This window comes from Neoarius graeffei, chromosome 19 (genome assembly GCF_027579695.1).
Source record: "Neoarius graeffei isolate fNeoGra1 chromosome 19, fNeoGra1.pri, whole genome shotgun sequence".
Classification (NCBI taxonomy): domain Eukaryota; kingdom Metazoa; phylum Chordata; class Actinopteri; order Siluriformes; family Ariidae; genus Neoarius; species Neoarius graeffei.
In genome coordinates this window covers 52,068,173-52,080,755 of record NC_083587.1, presented here as the reverse complement: position 1 = coordinate 52,080,755, position 12,583 = coordinate 52,068,173, and the positions used below count along the sequence as shown (strand labels likewise).

The window sequence follows — 12,583 nt, the reverse complement described above, 5'->3', positions numbered from 1 at the left end:
TTTCTCTGCTGTGTCAAATTTGTATCCCACAATGCCTTGCGCAAACGGGAAAAGCCCACCACGTGATGCATGGCATAGTATCTTGAATTGGGTCATGGTGAAGCAGGAAAAAATAGCGGAGAATTTAGGGCCATGTGGCCTTAAATTCATTAATTGTTCTATTAAAAAAATTAATAAAATTGGAAGCCTGTGATTCCAATTCAGTGGCTTTTGGTCCACTAAACAAAAATAATTGAGTGTCGGGGAAAATTCTTTTTATGACCTAAACTTGAAAAATCTGAAAGGCGGTCTACCTTTAAAGTGTGTTATTTGGGTTCAGACCAATGGCATCGTTCAAACAGGCTGATGAATGTTTAATACTTGCATTATAAAAGCTGTATAAAGTGAAGGTATATGTGCTGCTCATTCTGGGCCTGGTTTCTGTTTGCTTCTAAAACTGCAATGATTCTGTCCTCTGTGTGTGTCACTGTAAGTGTAATACAGCAGGTTTTATCACCTGAATAACAGTGTGGCGACAGTAAGTAAGTGATCATCTTTCAACTTGGCTGGTGTTCTGTTTTTTTTTTTTAAATGAGCCTGTTCACTGGGTTCATGGTTGTCTCTTCGTCCGTCTTCTCTTTCATCCTACTTTTCAGAGTGATGTGTGACATCTGTCATTCACATGCTCCTGTCATTCACTCCATTCATTACATCACTGATCCCCGTTCATGTCATGTCACTCCAGTTCTGATGTGTTTGTCTGTCTTGTGGGAACTCGGACCATGTCAGTTATATAAGATGTAAGGTGTAATCATGCGTTTGTCAGGTGAGGTCTGGTCTCTGATTTATTACTTGTCTTCACTGTAATTGTGTCTGTGGCTCTGCTGCTTTGCGCTGAAGGTCCAATGGCTTGTCCCATTCCTGGAGTGAGAGAATCCCAGACGCCAAGCACATTTCTGATATCTGTGAAAACGGACGGCCCAGGAGCAACTCGTGGCAAGGTAGCACACAAATGTGCAAAACACATTAAATCATAAAGATTTATACAGTCACGGGAAACATATTTCTGTCTCCTTCCACTACATGCACTATAAATGAGCCATCGTGACTAATCTAGATTAGAAAATGGAGAAACAGCGATGCACATTTGCTGCCTTTCCATCTAACAACGTGATGTACAAAAATGCAGAAAAAAAAATCATAAGCCTGATAACAGAAAAGCTCTTTTTCAGATCCAAAGTGAATAGGTTTCTGAAAATATGAATTAAACACTATAGTAGTAGTAATAATAATAATAAGCACTTAACACCAAGTCGGTACAGAACGACGTATACCATACAAGTACGACTAACCTGTGTCGTTTATGGAGGGATGGAAAATGTCACCTACATTGTGAGTGCATGTAAGTGCCTGGTACAGAAGGAGTACAAACGACGGCATAATGAGGTACGCCTTAATCTCCACTGGCTTCTACGTATGTAGACGATATGGGTATGAGGTAGGTGAGAAGTGGTGTGAGCACACACCACAGAAAGTGATGGATGATGAGGGTAAAGCGAAGATTCTGTGGGACTTCGATTTTCAGACAGATCGAGTACTTGAACACCGTAGGCCCGACTTGGTGCTTTACAAGAACAAGCAGCGAGAATGTCTGATTATAGATGTAGCTATTCCGAGTGATCATAATATCGCAGCCAAGGAGATTGAGAAAATAATGAAGTAAACAGAACTTAAGGTGGAGATCTCACGGCTTTAGAGATTACCAGAGTCGAAGGTTAAGGTCATCCCTGTAATCCCCAGGCTTTGGGATCGGTCCCGAAGAAATTGAAAACCTATCTTGACTTGCTTGATGTTCAATATGATATTAAAACCTTGCAAAAATCAGCACTGCTTGGAACAGCAGACGTATCGCGGAAGGTGCTGTCTGTCTGAGGTCCTTATTCTGACTCGACAGACGGCAAAAAATACCAGGACAAACTGACTAATAAATTATGTACCATGCAACATAGAAATAATAATAATAATAATTTATTTTGAAGCATTTCACAGAGTCTCAATGCTCTAACACAGGGGTTTTCAAAGTGTGGGAGAGTCAGCCCCCCCTCAGAGAGCAAATAAACAACAGCCGCCCCCCCCCTTACAATTTTTGTTGTTGCTATACTTAATGTTCCATTTGTATTTAAAAAAAAATGGTTGTTGTACACATTTTTTTCTTTTACACATTTTAAACATCTGTGCTTTTTGAAAACATCTTTTTTACACATTTAAAACATCTGTGCTTTTTAAAACATTTTTTTATACATTTTAAACATCTGTGCTTTTTTAAAACATCTTTTTTTTACACATTTGAAACATCTGTGCTTTTTTAAAACATCTTTTTTTTACACATTTAAAACATCTGTGCTTTTTTAAAACATCTTTTTTTTACACATTTAAAACATCTGTGCTTTTTGAAAACATTTTTTTACACATTTAAAACCTGCTTTTTTTAAACTTTTTTTATACATTTTAAACATCTGTGCTTTTTTAAAACATTTTTTTACACATTTAAAACATCTGTGCTTTTTGAAAACATCTTTTTTACACATTTAAAACATCTGTGTTTTTAAAACATTTTTTTATACATTTTAAACATCTGTGCTTTTTGAAAACATTTTTTATATATTTTAAACATCTGTGCTTTTTAAAAAATTTTTTTATACATTTTAAACATCTGTGCTTTTTGAAAACATTTTTTTACACATTTTAAACATCTGTGCTTTTTGAAAACATCTTTTTTATACATTTTAAACATCTGTGCTTTTTGAAAACATTTTTTTATACATTTTAAACATCTGTGCTTTTTGAAAACATTTTTTTACACATTTTAAACATCTGTGCTTTTTGAAAACATCTTTTTTACACATTTTAAACATCTGTGCTATTTAAAACATCTTTTTTACACATTTTAAACATCTGTGCTTTTTTTTTTAAAACATCTTGTTTTACACATTTTAAACATCTCATAGCATCGTTAGCTAGCACCTCTTGGCAGACAATACACTGTGGCAGTGGAGCATCTTCAGATCCAATCCATGAAAATCCAAACTTTAAATAATCGTGGTCATACTTCCTTCTTTTTTTTGCTTGGCCCAGACTCCGTCTCCTCACTCACTGTAGCTTTAGGTACTAAAAATCGATCCATTTTGTCTCTGGCAAAGGCTAGCTGAAGTTCGCTAAACGTCCACAATAGTAACTTATTCTGGTTTATTTTTCCTCACGTTGCGCCCCCCCCCGAAGAACTCTGGTGCCCCCTAGGGGAGGCGCGCCCCACACTTTGAAAAGCCCTGCTCTAACAATAAAAATAATAATGATATGAACAAATAATAAATTATAACAATAAAAGCGTATGTATATTAGTGTTTACATGTATTAAAAATTATGAAAACAGATTAACCAAAACAAAGATTGGTATTCAAATTGTAAGAAAGATGTTCATAATTAATAATATTGTTCAAAAAATTTTTATTCATGAATGAGACATATATACACTGCAAAAAATGATATCAAGTGAAAATATCTTGAAAATAGTTGAAACGATCTAACATTTCCTATTGGAAGAATACAAGACACCAATTCTGAGATTATTAAACCTAGTTCTAGATTGCAACCAACTTATTCTAAGATGTCTTATCAAGTAAAAATACCTGTCCATGCAGCAAGATCATTTCACTAGTATTAAGTAATTTTCTCCCCAGTTTTCAATTTTTTTTGCAGTGTATACATGATAACTAATTTGTCTGCTTCATTAAAAGCAAAAAAAAAAAAAAAAAAAAAATCAGGATAGTGTCTTTAAACATATCTGAAGTGACTAAAAAGTGAGGCGGTTAAAGCAGCCAATAGAAATGCACTCTTTTCCATCACCTGACTAAATATGAGAGCTACAGATAAACACAAGGTAAACATGGACCACATGCTATTACTCAGGAGCGTTGTACAATATTCTCACAAGTGCTTCCACTTTGTTTGTAGGGAATATTAGTGGCAACCGGAAGAAGCTAAAAGGAAAGAAGTTCCGTCCTCGTTCCAACTCCACAGAGTAAGTTACGTGTTAATGCCGTTCCTGAAACTGTCAGAAGTTCAGTCTCCATCCATCCGTTATAGACTACCACTAGTCCAGTAAAATCTAAAAGTCTGAGTCTGCTCCAAAACATCAGACATCAAAAACAAAATACAGCATTTAACTCCGCTGTTACTAGCTTTAGTTTAAAGAAACTTGCTGTGAAACTTGTGATATGTGATCACCTGCCAGTTCCCACCCACAAGTCACCTCTGTCACACGACTGCTACCAACTGGGGTAAAGACAAGCACGTGCTTCCTCTGAAACACGTGAAGCCACCCAACTGCACATCGTACTGCATCACGGGGCAGTGTAGCACACTCGGAGGAAAGTGCTATCCACCCTCTTCTGCATACACAAGCTCACAGATGCTCGTGATTGGCTAGAGTTGCTGTGATTGACAGGGGAGAGAGAGTAGGCCATCCCTCCCACCCAGAGAAAAATTTTGCTTTCTTGGGTCCCAGCCATGGAATGCCAGAATGCTGTAGCATTGTGGGGATTAAAGCATAACAACAACAACAATAATAATAATAATAATAATGTATTCCATGTACAGTATATAGCACTGTTCTCAAACCCATGATCACTTTTCAGAGGAATTAATTATAAAGTATCGAGGGAAATTATGCACTTTAGGACCCAAATCCTAAAGAGGCAGGAAGTTACATACAGTTATGGTCATAAGTTTACATACACTCATCACGGACATGAATATCATGGGCTTTCAATTATTTCTTTCAACGGTTCTTTTTCCGTGGTAGAATGATTGTACATCTTTAATAGAAAGAAGAAAAAAACCCAAGAGTTTGGTGCACAAGTTTTAATTTATTTTATTTCTGAAATCAACATTATACACACAGCACACCTAATGTTAGGTTAAACGTCCCTTAGGAAGTTTCTCCTTGACCAAACAGACAGTTTTGGTAGCCTTCAACAATCTTCTGGCAGAATTCTGGTTGGATATTTCACCATTCTTCTTGGCAGAATTGGTAGAGTTCTGTTATATTTGTTGGTTTCTTGCCACAGACTTGACTTTTCAGCACAGTCCAGATATTTACTATAGAGATCTTGCAGTCACGTGACCGGAAAGTACACAACCCCCATCTTGTCAGTCAAAAACACCGCTGAATACTGCTGCACTCGTGTACAGAATGGATCAATTTCAACCGACGAACTACACGGCTCATTTTTCTAATGAACAGATAACTAGATATATGTCTAAAATAAACGATCTACAGATTTGTGACCCTTATGGCTTTCCGGACGGAATTTTCACGAGCGGATTTTGAACTGCCAGCGGAATACCCGGACGTGTATGATTACCTCATTAACTTTCCCTCGCTGTTCAGTGGTGAAGCACTGCGTGCTTATAAATCTCTGCACAGTTATCTTTACAGAAATTCAGGATTTGTCAGCGACTCAGATGTGGCATCTTGTAAACAAGAAAATAATACTCATTGGATGGGTAAGTCACTTAAGTATTGAGTATAGCACTGACCAGCCGATTATAGAATAGAATAAGGTAATTCCAAATCGTCCGTGTTGTTTACATGGATCTGGCGTTGGAGAGGTAGAGGCTTGGCAGTGGAGGTTTGAGTAGCTGTTTTCTGAGCTTAGTCAACAGGCCGGCTCTGCCTGTAGCCTCGCTTTTGCTTCGGCTCCCGGCGCCGCCTCCTTCGCTTTGCTTCCGATAACAACCCACGGAGACCCTGCTGGTCTCGCCATCTCGTCCGGAATGTTTTTTTTTTTTTCTTGTCCGGAATGTTGTGCATGCGATGGAAATCGCTATAAACCGTCATTTTCTGCTGGAAACCAATGTCCAGTAAGTCCATACGGTTGTAGTGGATATTGAAGTCCGGTACAGACGAACAACACGCAAAAATACACACAAAAAACATAAAAACCGTGCACAGGTAGGGAGAGCTTGTAGCCGCAGCCGTTGTAGTAGAATTGTATATAGTAGGGTTTTCCAGAAGAAAAGGTAGAAGTAAAAGCAGAAGTAGAACCAGAAGTAGAAGGCGGAATATGGCGTTTGACCGACATGATGGCGTCCGTCACAATCTGGATCGGCTGTGACGTGACATGCAAGTGCTCCATAGGGTTAAGGTCAGGACTTTGGGAAGGCCATTCCAGAAGCTTAATGCTTTATCCATTCCACAACCATCTTTGACGTGTTTGGGGTCATTGTCCTGTTGGAACACCCAATGTGTCCATGTTTCAACCATCTAGCTGATGGTTTGAGGTTATGTTGAAGAATTTTGAGGTAGTCCTCCTTCATTATTCCATCCACTTTGTTTAACCATGCTTAACAGTTGTTTAACAATGTTCTTGGGCTTGATTGCCTCACCTTTACTCCTCCAAACATACCTCTGGTCATTGTGGCCAAACAGCTCAATCTTTGTCTCATTTCATCCAAAAGGCTTTTCTTTGACCATGTGGTCAGCTGCAAACTTTTCCAGTTTGAAGGTGTAGATTTTGGAGCAGGGGCTTCTTTCTTGGACGGCAGCCTCTCAGTCCATCGTGATGTAAAACTTACTTGACTGTAGACAGTGACACTGGTGTTCCAGTAGCTTCTAGTTCATGGCAGGCTTATGCCTTGGTGGTTCTGGATTTTTCCTGATCATCTGTACCAATTTCCTCTTAGCTGAAGGTGACAGTTTGGGTCCTCATCCAGAGCTTGGCAAAGTATCTACACATCCTAATAACTTGTCCTTGTCAAACAAACTCTTTTTACATTGTGCACAGAGTCGCTACTAGCTGTAGTCAATCATGATCACTAACAGGAAGTTAAGATGCCTTGGACTTGGCAAGTTAAAAGACATTTTGGTACTTTCAGTACTACTGAATTAATAATCTAAGTGAGTGTATGCATATTTTAACCATGTATGTATAATTTGGACCCTGTGTTGATTTCAGAAAGCCCTAAAACTTATGCACTAAATTCTTGTTTTTTTTTTTTTTTTAATTAAGGATGTTTGTTGTACAATCCTTCTGCCCCAGAGAAAGAACATTCAAAGAAATCACTGAAAGTCCAATATTGCCATGATATTCATGTCCATGATGAGCGATGAATGGAAACTTCTGACCACATCTATAGTCTGTTAATTTGCATCCATGTTTAATTTAAATGCATTCAGGTGTAATTTAAATATGATTAATCGCATGCATTTTTTTAAAAAGTATTTCTATTTTTCCATCATCACTGCAGAAAATATCTTTAATATGGGCGAATTTATCTATTTCTTATTAGAACTCAAATATACAATTATTTCACTTACTTTTAGACACCTTTATTCATTTTAAGCTTTAAATTTTATTCTATTGGCAGATAATTTTGCTTAGAAATGAATGCTTAAAATTAGCAAAATTATCAGCCAAGAGAATAAGAAAATGTAAAGCTTGAAATGAGTAAAAGTGTCTAAAAAAATAAGCTAAATAATCTTATGAGTTCTAATAAACTTCTAATAAGAAATATTAGATAAATTCACCTATATTAAAGATATTTTATCTTAACAAGATACCATTTTTTGCAGTGATCTGACTGAATTTGGATCGTAAACATGCTGAAATTGACACGGAGATGTTTCATTACAGGATCGGAACCTAGCACCTTGACCTTCTTGTGAAATAATATATGAATTTGGTTATAAATAGGGTTTAACTGGAATAATTAATATTCGTTCCATTGACATTCACTGGATATGCGTAATCGCGCACTCTGATTGGCTATTCTAGTACTAGGCTATCAGCTCATATACCGTGAGTAGAGAAAAACAAAATGGCGGCGCGTGTTGCTGAGCCAACCGAGGACGAAATAAAAACTCTACTCGGAAACTAAACCCCAAAAAATAAAAGCAACAAAATGTGGAATGAAAGTATTTGATGGTAAGAACGTGTCTTTTTTTTTTTTCCCAAAAAAATTATTTATTTTCACAAATTGCTCCCATCATTTCGCCGGTTTGTTTCTCAAAATCCAGTGAACGTGGATAGAATAAAACAGTTATTCCACTCAATCTTGTTGCAAATGGCTTATAGCCGACTCGGCGCTACACGCCTGTACAACTCGATTTCGTGGAATATCTGTTAAATATACTCAATAGATATTTATATGTTTTGTCAGTATAATTTCTAGCACTATCAATACTTTATGAATTGCATCTTCTCTAGTTGGTCTCCTTGGCCAAAAGTTTTCACTCTTCCCTCATTCTGTGGTTCTCTCTCACTTGCATCTTGGTGGTCCGTAGAGAATGTCAGTGCTGTACTCTGCTGTCGTTTACCAACCAACTCCTTCTTCCTTCTCTTTCCTCTCATCTGTCTTTCTTCTCCTCCACTCTTTCTCACTTCCTCTCATTCTTTCTGTGTTCATCATGGCTCCTTCCCCACCTCCTCCTGCAGGTATTTAACCCCTTGCTCCAAAACAGACTATTATGTAACTGAGTGGGTGGAAGATGTGAATAAAAACACTGAGGGACCCTATATTAGGTATTACCTCAGACTGCTTCGTATTCCTCCCCGTATTCATTTTGCCTTGTTTCTTTCTTTTTTTTATGTACACCGGTTATTTTATTTTATTTTTTAGTTTTAAAGCTATACATGTTAGGGTTTCCTTTAAGGGCATCCCTCTGATTGTTACCTTGATTAAAAACAAAGATCAACGTTATGAAACGAATCCTCTTAGCTCAGAGGCTGACCTTATGAAACTCAAAGAAGTAAACATGAGAGGATGCACGTATTCAACAAACCTGTTCTGACTCTAAATAACTTTCAAACTGTTTGAAATGGCAGATACTGAACGTGGTTCTTGATCAGATAAAATGCTTACTTACTCGAGGTGAAGCTGTGTTTCAGTATTGTTTTTCAACACAGATGTCTCTTCGCGGTTCACGTCCCATGAGTGGTCGTTAAAAGAGCAAACATAGCCGTCAATTTTGAATTACGACTTCTGCTGTGTTACTAGTTTTGCTGGATGTAAGCCATTTTATTTTTAAATATTTGCATCCAGAAGTGAATATTATTACACTGATGTGTGTGATTTGAAATCCACTGGCATGTTGGTGTTCTCGCTCATATGCAATGTTAATAGAAAATCCTTGGTGTCCTTACCCCATTGTTTTTGTGATCGTTCACTAGTTAGTTATCCCCTTAGTGAAGCAGTCAGAGAGTGCAGACCTCTACAGTCTCTGCCTCTACCTCATTAGTCGACTCTTCTCTGATATGAGTGGGAAGCCATGGCCTAATGGTTAGAGAAGCAGCTTTAGGACCAAAAGGTCACCAGTTCAATTCCCTGAATCAGCAAGAATGGCTGACGTGCCCTTGAGCAAGGAACCTAACCCCTAACTGCTCCTCAGGCTACTCTGGGTATATTGAACATCGCTCTGGAGAAGAGTGTCTACTAAATACCATTAATGTAATAAGAAAATCTGCAACCTCAACCACTTATGTCTGAATATATTTCCAAAACTATTAGGAATTATGTCAAAATATGGTTGTGCCTCCATATTACAATCCACATTCATGGGTACCAGTCGTCCTCTGGTAGACGTGAATGTGGCTTGTGATATGGATTCATCATATTTCTACATCGCTTGCTGTATATTCTGTCACTACTGAACTTTACTGCCATCTCCTGGGTTTTAAGATGCGATCGTTGAGCGCAGACTTCTGTATCTAGCAACGTGAGTGAAAGTGATTTGATAATGAATTCGTGGATCCGCTCAACGACTCTGATCCACTCCAAAATCGAATGGGTTCTTCCTTCCCCAATGCTAGATCTTTCCACCAATTTTCATGGAAATCGGATCAGTAGGTTTCATGCAATCCTGCTTACAGCAGACAGAGAAACAAACAAACTGAAAACATAACCTCCTTGGCAGAAGTAAGAAAGTTATTAATATTTCTTCACAGTTCTATGATGTCATCTTCCAAGCTTGTTTAAAGGGGTACCAAATATAATATATACAGGTGCTGATGTGACAAAGTAACGTATTCTTAAGTATTCTATCAAATTTATATACTAGAAAACAACTAAATATCTTGGGAATTGTAAATATAATAGTCGGTACGCTAAACGGCACAAGAGTCGCCATTTTTAAAAGACCGTGACGTCAGCCCTACCCACTGCACTAGGAGAGAAGCGTGTAATCATGGCGTCAGGCGCATCAAGTGAAAGCGACAGCTCTGTCGAATCATACGAAGAGATCCTGCAAGACACACTGCAAGCAGGCTATGGCTTAGAAGGGTACCAGTTTGAACCAGTTTGTGTAGCCGATCATTTACAATTCATCCTACTTTCCGATTCACACGTGCTATTCCCAACCTCAATGAGCCAACACAACTGGGCACATACATACGTCATGAGTGTTACGCAGAGAAAATGAACGCGCATTCTGATTGGATAAAATTAATATCATGGCGGGCTGTTCAAACTGCGGAAATAGTTTGCTCGAGCTACTTTCAAAACACTATAACTTTCCAACCTTAGAACAAAAAACTTTTGTAAGTCTTGAATAAGGTTCGTTAATGTGTGTTTTATTGTTATATTTACTCTATATATTGCCCTCTGTTCCCCTTTAAAGAGTATTGAACCAGACCTTAAGGTGGTACGAGATTCCCCTCAGGGAATATAGTGAGGGCAAGTCAACAAGGATGTTTATTGGAACACAGCCCCAATCTAAAAAAAATTAAGAAGAAATGGATATTTCCTTACCGTGCATTACAGGTTTGCTGAAACAGTTCATTATCCTCTCAAAATGAAATTCAAATCATTAACTAATGAATGATTTGATCCTCATTGTTCCAGATGCAGAGAAATGTCTGCTGGGTTTTGTTCAAAGTGAATAGGAATTGCAAACGAAGGTCAAAGCAGAAAACGCGTTTGCAGTCCATTTGAAGGATGTGTTTAGTTTAGCGTGTATGCAACAGCAAGACATTTTTCCATTTACTGCGGCTTGTGTTAAGATTTCTCCTAGAAGGTGAGACGAGCCAAGCTCGGCTTAATGGACAAGTCACACAGCGTTAGATTGTGCAAAATCCTTTTATTTTCAGATTTCTCAATTTTTTTCTGTTAAAGACTTTCTCTTTAACACAGAAAATACTTTTCAGCTCTCCTGCATGCTTACTGTTCTGTGTGCCTGTCTTGTGTCATGTCTTTGTCCTTGTCCGTGACATTATCGCTGAGCATCGCCCCTATTCTGTGTAATCCGTATTGCTTTACTTTATGCATTGGGCTCTGGAGTATCCTCAGATGCTACATATTATAGTAATAACAAGTGTGCCTGGTCTACGGCCTATTTACAGTGCTGAGCGTAAATGAGTGCACCCCCTTTGAAAAGTAACATTTTAAACAATATCTCAATGAACACAAACAATTTCCAAAATGTTGACAAGATAAAGTTTAATATAGCATCTGTTTAACTTATAACGTGAAAGTAAGGTTAATAATATAAACTTAGATTACACATTTTTCAGTTTTACTCAAATTAGGGTGGTGCAAAAATGAGTACACCCCACAACAAAAACTACTACATCTAGTACTTTGTATGGCCTCCATGATTTTTAATGACAGCACCAAGTCTTCTAGGCATGGAATGAACAAGTTGGCGACATTTTGCAACATCAATCTTTTTCCATTCTTCAACAATGACCTCTTTTAGTGACTGGATGCTGGATGGAGAGTGATGCTCAACTTGTCTCTTCAGAATTCCCCAAAGAAAATAATTTCTTTACACCACAAAGGTGAAGGCTACAAGATGATCAGCAAAGCTTTACTTATCAGTCAGAATACTGTAGCAAAAGTGGTACAAAAATTTAAGAAAGATGGAACTGCAACCATCTCACAGAGACGTCCATGTCATTCATGGAAGTTAACACCTCGACAGGAGCGTCTTCTGATGAGAAGGGTTGAAGAAAATCGGCATGCAAGTTCACTGCAGTTATCTACAGAAGTAGAAAGCCAAACTGGGGTGACTATTTCCCGTCACACAATACGGCGTACACTGCAGAGGAATGGCATGCATGGATGCCGTCCATGAAAGAAGCCTCTCCTAAAGCCCAGGCACAAAAAAGCCCGCCTAGAGTTTGCCAGGGCCCATGCTGACAAAGATGAAGACTACTGGGACTCTATACTCTGGAGTGATGAGACCAAGATAAATGTTTTTGGAACTGATGGCTTCAAAACTGTACGGCGTGGCAAAGGTGAGGAATACAAAGAAAACTGCATGGTGCCTACAGTGAAACATGGTGGTGGCAGTGTCCTTATGTGGGGCTGCATGAGTGCTGCTGGTGTCGGGGAGCTGCATTTCACTGATGGCATCATGAATTCACAGACGTATTGCTCTATACTGAAAGAGAAGATGCTACCATAACTCCGTGCCCTTGGTTGTCGTGCACTTTTCCAACATGACTAAACACACGTCTAAGGTCACTGTTGGATTTCTGAAGAAGAACAGGGTGAAAGTGATTCAGTGGCCAAGTATGTCTCCTGATCTGAACCCAATCGAACACCT

At 38.3% G+C, this 12,583-nt stretch overlaps 1 protein-coding gene across 2 annotated transcripts in view; it reads left to right on the top strand.

The window, feature by feature from the left end:
• Positions 1-12,583, top strand: part of adam22 (ADAM metallopeptidase domain 22) — a 308,389-nt gene that overhangs the window by 283,237 nt on the left and 12,569 nt on the right. For both annotated transcript variants that reach the window (XM_060900250.1, XM_060900249.1), the window contains exons 28-29: positions 880-980; positions 3,991-4,057. In XM_060900250.1, the coding sequence (XP_060756233.1) occupies positions 880-980; positions 3,991-4,057 (168 nt within the window). The remainder of the gene's footprint in view (positions 1-879; positions 981-3,990; positions 4,058-12,583) is intronic.